At 38.3% G+C, this 19,861-nt stretch overlaps 2 protein-coding genes across 10 annotated transcripts in view; one reads left to right on the top strand and one right to left on the bottom strand.

Annotated features, from left to right (window-relative positions):
• The window catches only part of DLG2 (discs large MAGUK scaffold protein 2), a 2,237,713-nt gene that overhangs the window by 1,863,208 nt on the left and 354,644 nt on the right, over nt 1-19,861 (top strand). The gene's annotated exons all lie outside the window — the stretch shown is intronic.
• Nucleotides 1,059-1,446, bottom strand: LOC111540780 (60S ribosomal protein L37). The gene has a single exon (XM_023209288.2). The coding sequence runs from the start codon at nt 1,423-1,425 to the stop codon at nt 1,132-1,134; it is 294 nt and encodes a 97-aa protein (XP_023065056.1). The 5' UTR covers nt 1,426-1,446; the 3' UTR covers nt 1,059-1,131.

Here is a 19,861-nt window from a genome sequence, read left to right as displayed (position 1 = left end):
TCTAAGAGAAGAAATGAGCAGGTCCACCCTGAATTATACCATAAGAAAAGTACGGTGAGGCAAGGGAGTTCCATAGAAAAGGCAAAACCTCACCAGGTATTCTGAGGAGGATTCGTGTTTTCCTTAGTAATGGAAAGACCTTCCCAGATCCTCACTGCAAGTCTAAGATTTTCATCAGGCCACCATTTTTTCATCAGGCCACAAAGGAAGAACATGAAGTCCGATGCAGAAGTTTTGAAAAGCAGGGGTGCTCAAGAATTATCAACAGCCCAGGCCAACAAGACACCAGATGCGGGAGACTATTGGGCCTCTAAATAAACAGGATGAGGAGTTTAAGCACCGGGCTAGGCTAGGAAAAGCAAACAGCTTCCAGGAGCAACAGTTCAGTTACTCAGGGCAACCTGAACAAACTCCTGATCCTCTCACTCCTCTGTAAAGTGAAAAGACAGAGACTCAGGATCTTTAAAGGCCCTTCCAGCTCCAATATGGTAGGAATATATGTGTTTGAGAGAACTTTCTGTGATAAAAAGGATGCACTGAAGGATTTTTTAACAATTAATTTATTATTAGTTATGACTAAACATAGGTTATGAATAAAGACTTCCCTTTATTTTATTTATTTTTTAATTAGAGACGGTTTTGCTGCTGCTAGATTGTGCAGTATCACAATCATAGCTCACTAAACCTTTGCGCTCCTGGGCTCACACAGTCCTCTCACATCAACCTCCCAAATAGCTATGAACATGCATCACCATGCCCAGCTAATTTTAAAAATATTTTTAAAATACAGGATCTCACCATGTTGCCCAGGCTGGTCTTCAAGTCTTGGCCTCAAGCAATCCTCCCACCTCAGCCTCCCAAGGCACTGGGATCACAGGTGTGAACCACCCCATGCAGCCTAAGACTTCTCTTTAGATACTAAAAGTTTTAAAATCAGAAATTGAAATTGAAGACATGCATTCATGTTTTTTTCAGAGTCTATTGGTTATAATTTAACCATCCAAATAAAGTCTAAATTCCTCAATATAGCTTCCTCTTAATTTGTCCAGCCATATCTCTTTTTTTTTTTTTTTTTTTTTTTTGTATTTTTCAAAACCAGAACATTTATTGCATGACTAATCGCTGACATTCTTAAGATGAACTGGATGCTGCAACAGCTGCCCTCTTGGGTTTAGGTGTTGTTCCTTCACGGAATCCATGCCTGAATCTGCGGTATACAATTTTTAGGTGCCTCATTCGACCAGTTCCGGTGGTATTTCGTCTTTTAGCCTTGGCACTCCAGTTATACTTTCTCTTGCGCTTGGCAGGGTAGCCACATTTGCCACAGGTCGACTTCTGAAGGTGGTAGGCCTTAGAGCCACAGCGGCGGCACAATGTGTGCGTCTTATTGCGACGCTTTCCAAACGATGACGTTCCCTTCGTCATCTCGCTTCTGCAGCCGAGACCAGAGATGTCCAGCCATATCTCCAAAAGTCAATCTTTTCTCCATCATGTAACTGTATCTGACATTGTATCCTCTCCTGAAAACTTTCCCCACCCCACCCTCTTCGAAATAACTCTTTTATTCATCCTTCAAATCTTAGATTGTTATATTCTCTAAATGCTGTCTCTCGCCATTCCCACTCCACCTTCCCAAGACAAACAGAAACACCTCCAAGTTAGGTACCCCTCTTAATGTGCTCCATGTATCCCATACTCTTCCTATGACAGCACTTACCATGCTAATTTTTAAAGACATGTTTAATCCTCCATTTTCCTCACTACATTGTAAGCCAGGACAATGTCTGTCTTGTGTACCTGACATATAATATATCTCATAAATATATAATGAATGAATAAAGCTAGATTAGTATTTTAAGTCAGTAGATTCTGAGTAAAGATCTAGTAAAATAAATGCATAACCAACAATGCATGGGCAGTATATACCTATATTGCACAGGACACAATGTTAAGCACTCTCTGATTATTATAGGCTGATTATTTAAAGGTTGCCAGCTCACAGGAATGCGTGTAACCTAACAAAATTTGAAGAGTATTTGTAAGATATTGTGTCTGACATCTCAAAAATCAAAATGTAAAACAAACAAACAAAATGTAGTTATATCTTTTGTATAGCAACCACTAGAGGGCAATGAAAGTTGGACATCCTTTTGGATTAAGGAATTGTAAAATGTTTTCTGATTGAAATCTGGGCAGATAATCTTATGTTTGGGATAGTTATAGGACCTGTAGGCTGTGGTTTCTGTGATTATGGGTTTAGTAGTTATAATTACCTTTCTAGTGTAGAATTAAAACCTAGATCATCTGTGATAATAACATCACCTTACATTGCATGCATTATCTCATATGAACCTCCTATGGCACTGCCAGGGAATATACTATTTTCCCATTTTCCAATGAAAAAATCTTAGGTTCAGAGGCATTAAGCTACTAAGTAGCCATAAGATAGCAAAATATTGACACAAACCCTATAAATACTTATTAACTACTTACATTTACCAGGCATACAAAATTCTCTGCTAAGGCAGACAGTCTGGGAAAATACAGGTTCCAAAATTAATTGTACCAGTTTAGAATGGAGACATATGGCAGCAGCGCCTTAAAAGAAGATCTTGTGGTTTTAGGTAGCCATCTGATGATGCTGCCAATAGGCTAATAGGCTGGAGCCTATTTACAGAAATGTAGTCCTGGAATGTGGGAAGCAGACATCCTTCTGTGTTCACACTGGTTAGACTCTATCTAAGCTATATGTTCCACTCTAGTTGCTGCATTTTAATAAAGATATCAAGAAGCCACAGACTAGGATTAAGGTTCCTGGACATGATATATTAGAGGGTGAAGGGGAAATTGAAATGTCCCAAAGAGAGAGAAAGAGAAGGAATTAGACACAGTAATGCGTAAGCTATGGGCTCAGGAGCCAGAGTGGGTCTGACTTGGCATACCTACTAAAAATAGGAGATGAATAATTCCAGAGATCTGGGCTGGCCTCTTATCCATGTCAGATATTGAAGAGAATACATGTTTGTATTCTCCAGGATCCACACGGAGCTAAGGAAGAAGCCTTTTTACTGCTTTAATCTGAACAGACATCAGAAGCACTTTCCAGAGGCCCCCATGAGGTCTGTGTACAGGGAGCTGAGCATGTCCTTGCTTGGTAGCTGTAATAGCTGAAGTGAAGTGAAAGGCATTGAACATTGAAGCAGCTTCTTTCTGCTTGCCCCAGCAAGCTCAACCTGCAGTTTGCCCACCATTTTCTTCCATTCTCTTCTCCATCCACCTCTTGTGTGTGTATCCCTGATACACTGCAGGAGTGTATCAGGAGTCCTGCAGTCTAGCTGAAGCGTAGGCACTATGGGAATAAATTTTCTTAGCCCCAGGAATCTGTGTCACCAACAGAGAACGCGTATCACAGTGTCAGCTGGCCCTTAACCAACCTTCCCACCTCTGGTTACATGATGGTAACTATCCAGAATGAATTTATTGAGAATTTTGCTTCAGAGGAGGTTATTAACCATAGTAAGGTCTCCATTATAAGAAATGGATCAGTTAGCATGGCCCATGGGATCACCATGTTATTAAAAGACTTGACAGATTAACTTGCCTTTGTAGATGTTGATAATGGTGGATTGAAGGGTGTGAGACAATGGATCTTAGACAAGGCAGTCTTTTCTTGAAACTGCCAAATAGTGTTTCCAGCAAAGATTATCTCATCTCTGCAAACTCCAACCTAGTGATTATCACATCAGGTGCATGCCAGGAAAAAGGTGAAACACTTTAATTTAGTCAGTCTAAATGTGTCCATCTTTAAATTAATGATTTCTAATATTACCCAATATAGTCCTGCTGCAAACTGATAGTTTCCAGTCCAGTGGATATCTTAAGTTATGTAGCTTGCAAGTTGAGTACATTTTCCAAAACCCATATTATTGGAAATGGCTATAATCTAGACACTGCCCATTTCCATTTCTTGACTGTGCAAATGCTTAGAATCCACTCTGGTAGCTGCCATGGGTGATCTTTGGAGAGCAAAGGGACTCAAATGTTCCTGTGTGGAGTGCAGTGAATATTACTGGTATCGCTCTGAAGGATCTGAACTCAGATAAAGGAATTAATCAAAATCTGGAGCAAGGGGAAAAATGTCCACAAAGAAGTGATTGCCAGTGCCTATGAAATTATGAAAATGAAAGGTTATACTTCTTGGGCCATTGGCCCATCTGTAACTGATTGAACGGAAAGTATTTTAGGGAATCCTAGGAGAGTACATTCAGTTTCCACATAATTAAGAGCCTCTGTGGAATGAATGAAGTGTTCCTCAGTGTTCCTTGTATCTAAGAGAGAATGGTCTTGCAGACCTTACACAGGTAAAGCTGACCCTTGAAGAGGCGGCCCATTTGTAAAGGAGCACTTTACAAACACTTTGAGAATTCAGAAGAAGCTTAAGCTTTTAAGTTGTGTAAAGCTGTCATTCTGAAATTATTGAAGAAGAGAAATAGTAGTTATGGGATTATATATAAACCTTTTGAATAAACTTAAATTCCTAAAAATTGGAAACAGGGAAGGGGGTAGAGTGACTCCCCTGTTTATTTAGCCTCTATCTCTTTTATTATTAGCATCCAGATGCTGAATGATACTTATTCTTACAATTCCTAAGCGATTGCATCAAAGAAGGTGTTTTTGATACCTCTAGTGTGCCAGTACTTGCTTTGTATGTATATGCAGTTGCCATTTGGTCCAAAAGAACGTATGATCTCGGTGTTTATTGTATCATAGAAATCCTAATTCTTTTAAGTACGTTCTAATATTTTTTGGTCTGATGGGCTTATATTATACTCATCTATATACTCTTTTTAGAAGTTGTTACTTTCTCTACAATATACAAATAAAAGTACACATAAAGAAAAAAAGTGGGTCTGAATCCCGACTCTGTTGTTTGTAGTTGTGACTTTCAGCTATTTATATAACTTCTCTGTGCTTCAGTTTTCTTATCAATAAAATGATGACTGTGTCTACTTATAGGGCTGTTATGAGGAGAAATTGATAATACATGTGGTGTTTAGTGTAACATTTGGCACATGGAAGGACTTGATAAATGTTGCCTATTATTTTTTTTTTGTTGCTGCTGCTGCTGTTGTTTTTGTTGATAAAGCACTTGCAAGACCATTCTGCAGAAATGAAGATAGGCTTTTTTGTGTTGCCCTAGAAAATGCTATTAGAACCAAAAGAGGCATCATCTAAAAGCAAGAGTTCGTAACAGGCTTAGTTTCAAATACTGTTTCTACCATATATCACCTAACTGATCTTGAACATGTCACTCAACCTTACCCAGTCTCCATTTTCTGATGTTACTGAGCACCTAATGTGTCTGCTCACTGTGCTAAGCACTGTGGGTAGAGTGAAAAGGCCTTGTGTCACTGCATTGTAATTACTCAAGCAGGAGCCAGCTGACCATCTGCCGGCATTTAGAGGGTTTGGGAGAAAGCATTCCTGCAAAGGATGGAATTTTTTATTAAATCTACAAGGATCCTATAAAGAATCTTTGTTTCTGCTCTTGAAAATGTTGGAAATGAAATTTGTTCTCACTTTCAAATTGTCTTCATCTGATACAGCACAAGGCTGGTCCTCAAATGGGCTTGCATTCAAAAGTATTTCCCTTGAAATAGTACCTGCCTTTTGAGGGTAACTGGATTCCTTTATTTCTCAAAGGTTAAGAAGATGAAAAGTATGGCTTTGGATCCAGCAAGAGGCTTGAACCCTGCTTTACCATCAACTAGATGTGCAAACTTTGGACAAGTACTTAGCTTCCCCAAACTGAGTCTTCTCATTTATAAAATGGAGCTAATGACTCCTGCTTCAAAGGATTGTTATGGGGGTTAAATGTGCCAAGGGGTGTAGAGCACCATCATGGTGCCTGACACAGAGCAAGTGGTCCTGCCTTCTTTGACAGTGCCACCAACAGTCCCAGTGCTCGAGGCTCTAAGAATGAGCTTCAACTCTAAGAGGAATGGGCACTGGCCTTTTGGTCATCATCCCATCTCCTCAACTCTGTAACATTGTGCAGCTCCTGCCAGATAAAAGCTGACCTAACGTACATTTCCCACAACTCTAGTCCCTCCTCACATTCTGTGGTACCTAGGGGTCTAGTGTCCTCATGCTTTTTCTTGTCTGTCCTTCAATGAAAGAAATCAGATGAAGGAGTTCACACTGAGGTTGAATGTTAGGAAATAGGCAAAGCATTATTTGAACTAACTATATCGAGATTTTCACAGTATATCTACCAAGCTTGAGACCAAAACAGTGAATCTCAAATGGTGGAATTATAGGATTTCCAGTAAACCTTCTGAGGAAAGAATTTCAGAAACATCATGAGTGCTTCATAGGATTATTCATTTATACATCTCAAAGATGGCTACATAAGGCTGTGATCTTCTTAATGCCAAATCCAAGTCTTATTTTTATTGATCTCAGTACATGACATGACACAGCCCATGGCACATTGTAGGTGTTCAATAAATGTGGACTAGATGGTCTTGAGGCCATATCAGATGGACAAATATATTTCTTAGCCCATCTATTACTGTTGAAGTTATGTAGCTTTAACACTTGGGATGGGAGAGCTGGAAGACATAGAAGTATTTTGCTTTAGTGTTAAGGATAGAGGAAATAACAGTTCCTCTAGAAATGCCCTGTAATGCCCTGTAACTGGGGAGAATTTCATAGAAGAAGTAGGATTTGAATTGAGCTTCCCAAGGCAAGGGTGGCAGCATGACATGTGGCTACCAAGAAGAGTGTTCACAGGCAAGTAGACAGATGGAAGTTCAAAAGCTACTACTAAAGGATGTTGATGACAAGTTCTAGGGAGAAACTAGCTTGTTTTGAAAACCTGTACACCAGCGGTTGTCTTCATTTTAGTTTCCTTTGAACACTTTAAACACTTCTCCCACATTTTTCTCTCACACTTCTACAAACTCGCAGTCCTCAGTCTCTGCCACATATACAGCAGGGGAAAAAATGAGGCTCTCTTTCTCTTTCTCTCTGTTATACTAGTTTCCTCTAATCTTTTGCTCAGTAATATATCACAGAAAAACTTTCAGCTCATTAACGGACAACTTTAATGTTGTTCTTTTAGAATAGTCAAAGATTTACTCTTTTCCCTGATAGCCAACAATACATGTGGCTTTAATGTCCCTTTTCGCATTTCCTGAGGCTAAAATTTTCACAACATGTAACTCAAATTTAAACTTCCTAAAACTATTTTGGAAAAAAGAACCAGGAAGATTTATTTTAACATTATTTTTCTTAATCAAAACAGCAAATGTCATGAATTGTACACACTAAACATACTTTTTAGTGAGGAAATACTCGTCTACAAAAAAATTGAAATTGTACATGCTATTTACATTAAAAAGTAGAAATTAAAATTTTCTCTTAGTGGTGTTAAAAATGGTATTAGGGTGAACCATATGGAATTGCCATTTTTGTAGGTCAAGTTGAATATTGTCAATTTTGTGTGGTTCAACCTAATACACACTCTTGCATAGAGGTTACAGCCGTAGATTATACTAAGAAAAGAGTCTTCAAAGAATTTAGTCCAGAAAAAATTGAATTTATTGGTTTGCTGATTTGAAAGGGGTGCTTAAACAAAGCAGAAGTATTGTTCAGTTTCCCATAGTAAAAGCAAAAGCTATCATTCATTGAGTGGGTTTTCATTTGCATCACCTTATTCAGTTCTCAATATAACTCTGCAACCATTTTGAAGTAGATATTCCTATCATCACTTCATAGATGTGCAGAGTCAAAATTCCAAACCTGAGTCTGCTTGACAAAACCCACACTCTTTCCCTTCTATTACACTACCTCAGAAACTTAATACAAAAGATAAACCACTTCTCCAAAATACAATACCAATTAGCGTCAGGACTTGGAATTATGGGTACATATTGAGTTCTTTGCATAGAAAGCTTGACTTTCGGCCGGGCGCGGTGGCTCAAACCTGTAATCCCAGCACTTTGGGAGGCCGAGACGGGCGGATCACAAGGTCAGGAGATCGAGACCATCCTGGCTAACACGGTGAAACCCCATCTCTACTAAAAAAAAATACAAAAACTAGCCGGGCGAGGTGGCGGGCGTCTGTAGTCCCAGCTACTTGGGAGGCTGAGGCAGGAGAATGGCGTAAACCTGGGAGGCAGAGCTTGCAGTGAGCTGAGATCCGGCCAATGCACTCCAGCCTGGGCGACAGAGCGAGACTCCGTCTCAAAAAAAAAAAAAGAAAGAAAAAGAAAAGAAAGCTTGACTTTCTACAGTTAGGCCTTTGAGATAAAATTCTGTAAAGTAGGAGGTCATCCTATATATACTGAGCTCCTCAAGAACAGAGGCTGTGTGTAAATAATCTTTGAATCTGTGGGACATGGCACAGAACCTATTGTAAATCATAAACAAACATAGTAAATCACAAGTAAATATTTCTAGAATAAATGAGTAAACAAAAGAATCACTTTTGCATGGGAAAAGGCACAATAGGTTCATAGCTCTTTGCAGAATCAAACGTTTTACAGTATATAGGTATTTTAAAACAACAAGATAGGATCACAGAATCATAACTCTGAATGGAATATCAGAGTCCCTCTTGCACAATATTTGTTTATTTGTTGTTTGTTTAATAAATGAAGGAACTAAAGCACAAAATTCCAAAGCTAAATGGTGACAGAAGCCAGAGCCAAATCCACCGAGCCTTCTTGAAAATACACCTATCCCTGGATTTTTCTTCCTTTAAGGGACATAAACGTGCTAAGGTATTATCTACTCATCAATAATTACCAAAATTATTTATATTTTTATACACAGCATATATACATACACATACACATAAATAATTGCAGCACAATTTACTTTCTTTGGGGAAATACTTGTTTTTATTGCATACAGCATTTGATAAATAACATTAGCCAGGAACTTCTAGGTGTCAGAAAGAAGGCAGCTAAATACAAGTTGTTTTGGTTGAAAATCACAGCCATTCACTAATCCTCAGGTGGACTTGTGCTCAGGAAGAATAATTTACATTGTCAAACACTCACAAGTCCAAAAAAAGAGAAAAGAAAGGTGAATTTGTATGCATACAACAGATACCTTCACACACATTATCCTGGAAAACACATTGTAGATTATACATTTTGTTGGTGAGTGATTTATGCTTTCTATGCATAGTTATTTGCTTAGTCTCCTATTCATCCAAAAATCCATACTTTTTCCTGGTTTACCTCATTATGCATAATTTTGAAGAGAAGCAATATTTAGCAATGATGCAGTCCCTGCAAATGGGTCTTCTAATATAACATTCATGGTTTTCACATCTCCAAATGTGAATTTTCCCCTTAGTGCTTCTTCAACCCATATTTTGTATCTTAGGGCTATACCAAAATTGAAACATTTCTGTACTTATTTCATACTTTTAAGAGGGAACAAAATATTGGCAAAGGATGGGTAAGATATAGAGGTTACAAGGCAGATGATATAAACCTTGAGCTACGCACATACCCAAAAGCCCAAAGTTGAGCTATTGTTGACTGACTGGTTCTAGGCAAGGACTAAGGGTCAGATCAGGAGCAAATATAGAATCTAGAACATTCAGTTTATAATGATGATATTTAGAAGGGGGTTGAACATTCAGTTGATTCTTTGGTATGCAGCAGGTCTCTATATTAGACAGGAACGAGTGGATTTTAAAGATCCGAGACCTATAAATCCTGAAGAGCTTCTCCAGAAGCCCTCCATAGAAAAACCCTACCTTGAGGCTTGTCCTTGACTTAGAGTCCCAGAGCATTAAGTATAAGCAACACAGCCTAAGATAGCATTTCAAAATGCTAGCACAGATAATTTTGCTATTTTAGCTTTCAGGAGCAAGCTCCTCTGGCTTGCCTGTGTTTGACAACTAACCCAGTGTTTTAGTTGTATTGACAGTGGAACAAGAAAGATTTATTTTTATAAGCCTAATTATGAGACTCTCACAGCACGTCAGTTTAGACTTCTAAAGGGTAACACAATTCCAGAAATTTAGGTGGTAAACAGTCAGTCATAGGCTGTCTTCCCAATAAAGCAGGATAAATCAACCAGGGAAGAGAAGAGAGGTTGCAGCAGGAAAGTAGAGGCAGATCACTCAGAGGGAGGTGGTAAGAAAAAGCAAATGAGACCATCTGCAGGAGGAGGAAATAGATGCAGCCCAGCCGCAGAGGAAAGGTAAGGAAGGGAGAAGTGAAGGGAATCTAGTCACAGACGCAGAGAGACAGATCAGGAGAGGATCACAGAGGTGAGACCCTGCAGGGGAGAATGGGAGGGAAAGAGGAGGGCATAATAGAGAAGAAAAAACACTGAGAATCAAGGCAGCATAACTTTGCAAAGCAGTGTGCAGTGTGTAGTGTACAGTGTACAGTGCAGTGTACGTGGCAACTTTTCCAGGTGGTAGGAGTTTAACAAAAGAGAAAACAATGCAATAGGAAACTGCATGCAGTTCAAACTTGGAAAGGGAAAAGATGGAGGATGATGATTTTAAAGAATGCAGAATTATATGTCTGGTTTCATGGAAATTCCCATGCCAAGAGCAGCAAGGGCTAGTCATATATATTTTATTCTGATGCTGGCAACTGTTAGTACAGTGAATGAAGTTTGAGAGTTCCAGGTCCCCTGTTTCAGGCAGCCTCCAGTGCTTCTTCCCCTTCTGGATGACTGCTGGCTTTGTGCTTACTGACTTAATGCCTCTTGGTCTCACAAGATGTGGCAGAGCCCACCACTGATCAGAGCCTGCAGCCAGCCTCTCACAGAACTGACCCCAGTATAGGCTGAAGCATAGTTCAAGGAAGGAGCTGGGTGAGGAGACACTGAATTTGGCCACAGGGATATTAAAAGGATTTGACGTTAAGATCCTCTGGGGGATTGTTGTGTTCTCTGTAATACCTAAAGTGGCAGAGCTGTTGAGGAAAGCTGGTCCCTGCACTGATCAAGCTCACCCTGAAGAAACAGGGAAACAGCCCCTGAAGATGAGACTACAGTATGCCTGGAGGGGGCTGTTTACTGAGATGGAAAAGCAAAGTGAACCATTGTGATGACAGGCACTAGCAGGAGCTGAGGCTGCTGTGAGAAGGCATGTGATATTATGGAGAAGGGAATGTGTATGCGTGGGGGGCAGTAGATTTGGAAGCACATAGCAACATTGGTGTCTGTCAGAGACAGAAGTGTTACCTGCATCCCTAAGGCTGGAGACAGCAGGTATTGTAAGAGAAGAGGGAAGATTAAGTAGGGGAGAAAGGACACAGGACACAGTGTGTGCGCCACACAGACCATATCTCTTATCTTAGCTCTGCTACTTTCGAAGCATCTAATCTTTCTGTGCCTCAGTTTCCCCATCTTAAAATTGACCTCAGCAAAGTTCTCGGGAGGATTAACAATAACAAGCCTAATACAATACCTTTTTGTTCAGTATTCAGTAACTAGTATTATCTTTATTAGTCATCTCCTTCCACACTTAAATTGTTGGTCACAGTTTGAAAGCCAATTGACTAGATTTCTTCCCTCTTTATTCCCTCTCTCCTTCTCTTTTCTGTTCTCCTTTCTGATTCGCTTTTCCCCTCCTTCCTATTATTTGCTGAGCATTTACTTTGTGATAGGAACTGAACGATGGCAGTGGAACTTTATTTCTTGATGTTTTTATCTACTGAAGGGATTGTGACTTTGCAGCTCCATTCACATCTGAAGCTCTGGCAACTAACCATGGAAACTCACACCTTGCTGGAGAGTTGTTTTCTGCAGGGAGCAGCATTCTGTGTGCTAAACTGGGAGGCTGGAAAGCGGGTATTGGTTAGTAATTAGAAAAGATTTAAATTACTGAAAATACCTCTCTGCCTGTGTAAATGGAAAATTTTTCTGATGCTTACAATATCCACTTGGGACTGATAGTGAAAGATTCAGCACAGCCTTGAACGCTTTTATGAAGTCTTGATATATGCTTGAGAGAACAAAGGAAAGTGATGACGGAGAGGTAATTCCAGAGGATGGTCACTCTGTCTCACTCCTGATTGAATGGAGTTTATCTTTTCAGGAGAGTTTTGAAATGATTCTGTTGCTGCTTCTAGTTCTCCCAAATGTCTAGAAGCACTTTATGAAATCAATAATGCTTAGAGTTAAGGCTCTGTTTATGTGGTCTGCCTAACACAACAGTCAACATTCAAGATGGCAGCTCCAGTGTAGAGAACTATACCCTTTAATGTGGCAAAGTTGGTTGCCACCTTCCAGAGTCCTGCCTGTCTGTTATATTATTCTCCTCGCTTTACTTTCTTTTCTAGTTTACATTGTTTTCACTGTTAGACACTAAAATTGGCCATGAAATCCTTGGTGAGCTGATTAATAATTCCTCTTTAGAGGAACAGGAGTCTTTGTGAACCTTAAGGCTTCTTCAGAGTTGAGGAAAAAAGATTCATCAAGCACATAAAGCTGTAGTCACCCTCAATAATAATTTATGAGGACAGCAATTTGTGCCACATCCTGGGAAAACAAGAAGACTAAAACAGTGTCTGACACTGCCTTCTTGGAGCTTATAGTCTAGTTAGTGATATTTATTCATTAAAAAGATAAATAGAAAAAGAAAGCAAATCACAGCGCATCATGCGTTATTATAGGATCATTCTTTAAAACAATGACTACATATGGAGGTAAACATGAATGTTTTACACTCACTGGCAGGAACCAGGCACTATCCTAGACATTGGGAATGTAACTGGGGATATGTAAATATGTGTACTGAAAGTGTATAGAGTTCATTTGCCTAGTTTATTATCCGTGGTTACCTGAAGGTTACGATAGAAGGATGTTCACAGTTTACTTGCTGTTCTTTTGTATTGTTTTAGTTGTTTAAAATGAGCTTGCATTACTTCTCACCTTAAAAATAGTAACGAAAGAGTAAAGGAGGACCAAAATTCATGTAATGCTGCCAGGTTGTGGGGCTGATGGCCGAGTAAGTGTCACAGACCATCATGATTACAGGAGATCTGGGAAGGTAGAACCTGACCTGGACAAGAGAGAAGGCCAAGACTTCAAAGAATCCAGGAAAACAGGAAATAAAACAAGGAGGAGGAAGTTAGGCCCAAGAGAACATTAGAATAGGGATGGACGTGAAGCTTCTGGCAGCAGCAGAGGGTTTGCTCAGGAGAGGAAGTGTGTAATGTAGGACACTGAACTCTAGCATTCTCATCTGGACTCTACTACAATTACACTGAGTGACCTTGGAAAATAACTTCATTTCCTGCGCCTCACTCTTTCCACCAATGATATGGGAGGACTAGACAGAATCCACTCTAATGCTCCCTCATATCAGAGAAGTCTCTGGTCTTTTTTTTTTTTTTTTTTTTTTTTTGTTGAGCAGAGTCTGGCTCTGTCCCCTGGGCTGGAGTGCAGTGGCCAGATCTCAGCTCACTGCAAGCTCCGCCTCCCAGGTTTACGCCATTCTCCTGCCTCAGCCTCCCAAGTAGCTGGGACTACAGGCGCCCGCCACCTCGCCCGGCTAGTTTTTTGTATTTTTTAGTAGAGACGGGGTTTCACCGTGTTAGCCAGGATGAGTCTGGATCTCCTGACCTCGTGATCCGCCCGTCTCGTCCTCCCAAAGTGCTGGGATTACAGGCTTGAGCCGCCACGCCCAGCCAAAGTCTCTGGTCTTAGAAAGACTAGAGAGGGTTATGGTAAAAGCTGCATTGTGAAAGGGCTTAAATATACGGCTAAGAAATTTGCACATAATTTACAAGCAGTTAGGAACACAGATGAACCTGAGCATCTGTGGCATCTATAAAATGTGAAAGGCAGTATTTAGAGAAAAGTAGAATGGTTGTGATATACAAGATGACCATCAAGGTATTGAGAGTAGATGAAAGGAAGGGGGAGGATGGGAGAGAGACAAAGATTGGAGGAAAAGCAAATATCAATTAGAAGTCTACCACATGGTAATAAGTTATAATATCATGCTATATCAAAAAATATGTCAAAAAGAACAATATTATATATCAAAAACATGATATATAAAAAATTATAAAGTCATGATATATCAAAAATAAATCCAGAATGATAGAGGAAAAAAAAAAAATATATATATATATATATAAAGGAGAAGCTCTCCTGCACAGAAAAATACCAGCTAATAATTCTAGAAGAAATAAAGAATTTTACAATAAGCATTTTTTAACCCACAACAAAATAACTATTTCAAGAAAGCATAATCCATAGATGCTAAAAAAAAAATTAGGGGTTAAAGTTTACTGGAAAAAAGATATTTACACGGTCTCAAATAAACGACCTTATAGATTGTTATTTGCAAAATAGAAAGGTGCCTTTTGAATGAAGGGATCTGGTGGTCCGTATATTTTGAGCCTCCTGCTATGACAGAGTAAGAAACACACAGCATTACACATTGGATTTTGCTAAAAATGTTTTACCTGATTCTGATTGGGAAGAGATAATCAGACAAATTCAAAATGCAGAACACTATATAAGCATCTGACTGAAATTTTTTTTTTAAAAAGAGTAAATTTTATTTAAAGAAAAATGTAGGTAATGTTCTAGACTAATAATGACTAAAGACATAATAACAACCAAATGCAATGCATAAAACTTGATCAAATCCTATAGTTAAGAAAAAATCGGTAAAAGACATTTGGAAAATAACTGAGGAAATTTGAATAGGTACAATATATTAAATGGTATAAAATATTAGTTTTGTTGGTTCTCTTTGGAGTAATAATGGCATTGTGGTTATACAGAAAATATCTTTACACTGAGAAGATGCCTTGCTGATATGTTAGGCTGAAAGTGGAATAATGTCTGCAACATATTTCAAATGGTTCAGAAAAATGTGTGTGTGTGTGTGTGTCTTCTGATAGGCAGATAGGTAGGTAAGTGGACAGAGACAGAAGGAGGAAGAGGGAGAAAAAATGTACCAAAATGTTAAGAACTGTTGAATCTTTATGAGTTTTTATTATAATGTTCTTCAAGTTTTCTATAATTTGAAATTTTTCAAAATAAACAGGAAACAGTCTGTTTCAATAGTTTAGATCAATGCTTAGAACTAGCATAGTAAATTAGAAAGGAAAAAACAAAAGCAAAAGATATTTTGAAGAGAAATAGTTTAATAAATATTATTTCTCATTCATAATGGTGAATACAAGTTGATTTTCAAGCATCTCTGTTTATTCAGATCTCCTGCTCTTGATTTGGCTGATTGCAGTTGGGAAGATTTTGACTTCCCAAAAATATTTGACTGATTGCAATTGGGAAGATTTGACTAAAGTAATTGAGAAGAGGGGACTTAAGAGTTCTTGACACAGTTTGCCTAAACTCACAAAACCTGTTTCTTGGGAGCTTTTAGGCAATGAGGTGATTAACTTATTTTTAGGTGAGGAATAAGTCAAAGAAATTCTAAGATGTAATTATGGGCAACAGCCAGATGCCAAGATACACATAAGCCCAAACACAAAAGAATGTTATTATCTTGAGGAGCTATGATGAAAAAAACATCAGGTGAGTCCCGCATGCAGCAGCCAGAGTTTGAGTTTTGCAGTAACAGATTTTGACCAAGATTAATTCCATTAGTATCCTATTCCTGCTCAAGCCTTTCAGATGCTTTAGGAGTGGACTGTTTGACAAATATGTCTCTGGAGACAGCATTATTTCCTTCCTTTAAAATTGATTCCAAAGCTCGTGAACAAGATTAACTGTGTATGAGGAAAAAAGGAAACAAGAACCCTTTTCACCTGCATTACAGTCTCACTCAGATTAGTTTATGTAAACTAAACCAAATTAGTGAATATTATAAGATATGTAGAAATGAACATCCTTATTGCTTTCAAATCTGTATACTATTTAGACAAATTCCTAGTTAATAACTCTGACCCAGAACTTAGCCAACTGAACTTATTTGAACAAAATAATAAGGTTCACTGGGAATTAGGGTATTTATGTGGAAAATGGTATTGATTCAGTATTTCTTTTTGCAGGTGTTATTGCACTTTTGGAAGGACATTTTTTCACTGTGCCTGATTGTGCCACAGTTTGCAAAACATTTAACACACATGCGCCTTCTACAATTAATGCCAATGCTGACTCCTGACTTGGACATTTTAACAACAAAAAATACCATCCCCCCTCACAAATAGACACATTTTCATACCCAGTTGAGGACTACTGTTAGATTCTAAGTCACTTAGGGCTGAACCATTGCTTTCTTCACCAATCCATCCCCCAAAAATAGCACAATGACTGGCCCACAGAAGGCATTCAGTTAATATTTATTGAATGGATTAATGCAATGTTTGAAAATTTGAATACTCTAGGACACATGTTTTCTATAAATATTACTGTATTTTTAATTTACCTACATAGTCCCTTTTGTCTTTTATTGCTAAGGTAGCACAAACCTCAAATTCAGTTGTTAAAACTTTTTTGTATGACTTTTAAAATTGTTATGGTACCACATGTTTACTTAAAAATATTCACATACTGTTAAAGGCTATAAAATGAAATGTAACCCATTCTCTCCTCTTCAGCATTTCTCCCCTCCCCACCACAATACCATAGCCCCTGAAAGCCTCTGTTATCAATTCATTGTGTAACATTGGAGGCATTCTCTATAAGATCATTCATCCTTTTCTTTTTTGAAACAAATGGAGTTATATATACATATATATACTTGCTTTTCTTTAATTTAGCAATAGATCATGACTTTTTTTAGTTTCAAAATATTAGACATGTATGCTACTGCTTTTAATGACTGCATAGTATTCCATTGTATGAATAGTTCATTATCTAGTTAATTTATTATTGATAGTGTTTTAACAGTAGATTAGTGATATTTTAATATCTGAGACCCAGAAATCATAAAAAAGAAAAGTTGAAAAAAAGAATAACAGAGCACTTTCAGTTAGTCCACTGATTCAAAAGGGAGAACATGTTGAGCAAATTCAGAAGGCTTTTTTCTTACCACCATCCACCAGAGAAAGGATCTCAGCTTCGAATTTAACCCTAACCAAAGGGAATCCATCAGTCTAGCAGCACACACACATCTCATCTCAGGATAGAACATTTGGTGGGTGAGGTGAGAAGCCACAAAGCAGATCTTGAAAGGTAGAAATTTAGCCTTCCAGCCCAGAGTCTGACGCTGCCTGAACAGTTTAAAGGCTTGGATGATGTGGAGGTGGTTGTTTAACAATGTTTGCAAGGACATTTAAGGCATATTGGGTGCTTCAAGGAGCATATTGGTTGCTCTACAATATTTTTTTTTAATTAGCCAGGCATAGTGGTGCATGTCATGTCACTGTACTCTAGCCTGAGAGACAGAGTAAGACCCTGTCTCAAAAAAAGAAAAAAAAAAGTCTTGGGCCTCCCCCTCAAAGATACTGAATCAGTGAGTTCAGTTTCATCAACTTTTCTCCCCCTAGAGGAAAAATGCCTTCTGAAAAGGACTGGCTCATAACAAGTGCACAATAACTGGTTGTCAAATAAATTTTAATGATTTAAATAAAGCTATGTGATTTAATAGTTATAATCATTCATTAGTTTAAGGAATATTGTTGAACATCTACATAGCATACTCAGCACTAAAAGTATGGAATTAAAAGAGATAGTCAAGGTCCCTACTTATGGGAAGCTTCTCTTGGGGTGGGTGAGATAATAAATAGAATAACATGTGGGTCTAAATTATGTAAGAAAGTAAAACTGGATGAGTTAGAGATAGGCTGGGAGGCTACTTTAAATGTGATTGTCAGCAAAGAGCTCCTTGAGGAATTGACATTTGAGCTGACACTTACGAAAATAAGTTGTCAAAGATGAGAAAAGCTAGGTAAGAGCACTCCAGTCAGAGGGACCACTGGCACAAATTCTGTAAGACTGGAGAAAACTTGGACTGATGCAAAACAGAATGAAGGCCCTTGTGGCCAGCAAACAGTAAAGTAGGCAGCGTGGAATAAGATGGAATAAGACGGATAGGCAGAGTCCAAGGAAAGGAGTTTGAATTTCATTCAAAACCTAACAAGGAGCCAAAAGAAAGATTTTAGCAGAAGAGAGGCATGATACAGTTTGAGATCATTGTAGATGCTGAGTCAAAAAGGGATAAAGGAGGGTTGGAGGAGTGGGCCACAAAGAGAATGGAGGGACCATCAAGGCTACTGTAGTATTCCCAGGGAAAATGATAGTTTGGCCTACAGGGATGGGGTGAAGTTAGAGAAAAGTGGAATTGGAATATGGCTATGAACTAAGGGATTGCATGGTGAGGTGGAAGGGGAAGAAATGAATGGAGGTTCTTGATTCAGTGGTTTGAGAGGAGAATGGTAGTAGTACTGTTTGCTGGAAATGAGAAAACTCTCGAGAAACATGTTTGGGAGAAATTTTGAGTATGATTTTGAGTACAATGAGTTTGAAAAGTCTTGCACATCTATCTGCAGATGACAAGTAAGCAGAAAGATTTACAAGTCTAGACTTAAGGTAAAAATCAGAGCTTGGAGATAGTAGTATCACCTTGTATTTGTATAACATTTTTATAAGGTTTCAACTATTTCTTGTTTATATATTCTTACAAAGATAGTTAACTTTTTACTTGAAATGCATAAATTCTAGATGTTACTATCTTTCAGCCTTTAGTAAGCTGGGCTTGGATAGCCAAATTTTACTTTATCATTTTCATTTAAAGATTCCAAAATAATCATCCCTCTAGAAATGACCTGGTAAGCCAAAACATTTTTAAAGGTCTAAGTTTTTTTTTTTTTTTTAACTATAAGCCTGTTTTTGCATCATGAAGCCAAATTTAAAGGGAAGTTAATGCTTAACTGCTAAGATACATAAATATTCAACATCAGTTTTTCACTTTGCCTCTGCTCCAGGATTCTAGTCTTGAGCTGTAATGCATATACTGTCAGAAATATTACCACTCTCCACAAAGTACAACAGCCTCCAGGAGGAGAAGGGAACTTAATTAGAAATTTCCATTTCAAATACAATTTATAGTGCATTCACTCTGAAACATGCTGGAGGGTGTTTGAAAAGTTTAATGAATGATGATCTGTTTGTCTCAAGTTGTCAACAAAATACATATGGAGCATAGAATGTATTTGTTTATTAAGCACTAGAAGAGACCTCTGAGATTTAGTGTGAGGCTCTCTTTCTAGATAAAGAAACTGAGGCCCAGAGAGATGAAGGCACTTCTCAAAGTCAAATAAGCTAACAGCATGACTGGAACTCAGGACTCTTAACTCCTAGGATTGTGCTTTTTTGTTTTAGTGCCTACAACCCTAGCACTTTTCCCTGGTCAAATGAGCCTGCACTGACATAATTTTATACTCTCCCAAGTCATCCTCTTTGTGTATGTCAGGAGAGGGTTCAACAATAGCTAATAGTTATATGCCCTTTCTAGATGCCAGGCACTGTTCCAATTACTTTATGTATATTAACTAATCTAACCTTATAGCAACTCTGTGACGTGGTATTCTTATTATCCCCATCTTGTATATCAAGCTTCTTCTACATCTGGGTCTAATTTGACCATGGTACTGACCATAGGAATATGAAATCTAAAATGATTTTGAACATTGGACACTTCTCCAAGCTTCAGGTAGATATTTTCCAACTGTCTGCACAACTGTAGATATCCAACAGACATAGCAAAGTCAACATGTCTAAAACAAAATACATTATCCTCTCACCCAAACCCACTCTCCATTCTGTGTTCCCATCTTGATTGATGGTATCATCACACCTCCAATCATCCTAAAGCTTTTTAACACCTTCCTTATCTCCCATTTTCAATCTGCTGAACACTGTAAATATTATTTAAACTCTATTTGGC

Source organism: Piliocolobus tephrosceles, chromosome 13 (assembly GCF_002776525.5).
Source record: "Piliocolobus tephrosceles isolate RC106 chromosome 13, ASM277652v3, whole genome shotgun sequence".
NCBI lineage: Eukaryota > Metazoa > Chordata > Mammalia > Primates > Cercopithecidae > Piliocolobus > Piliocolobus tephrosceles.
This window is presented reverse-complemented; position numbering and strand designations above follow the sequence as displayed.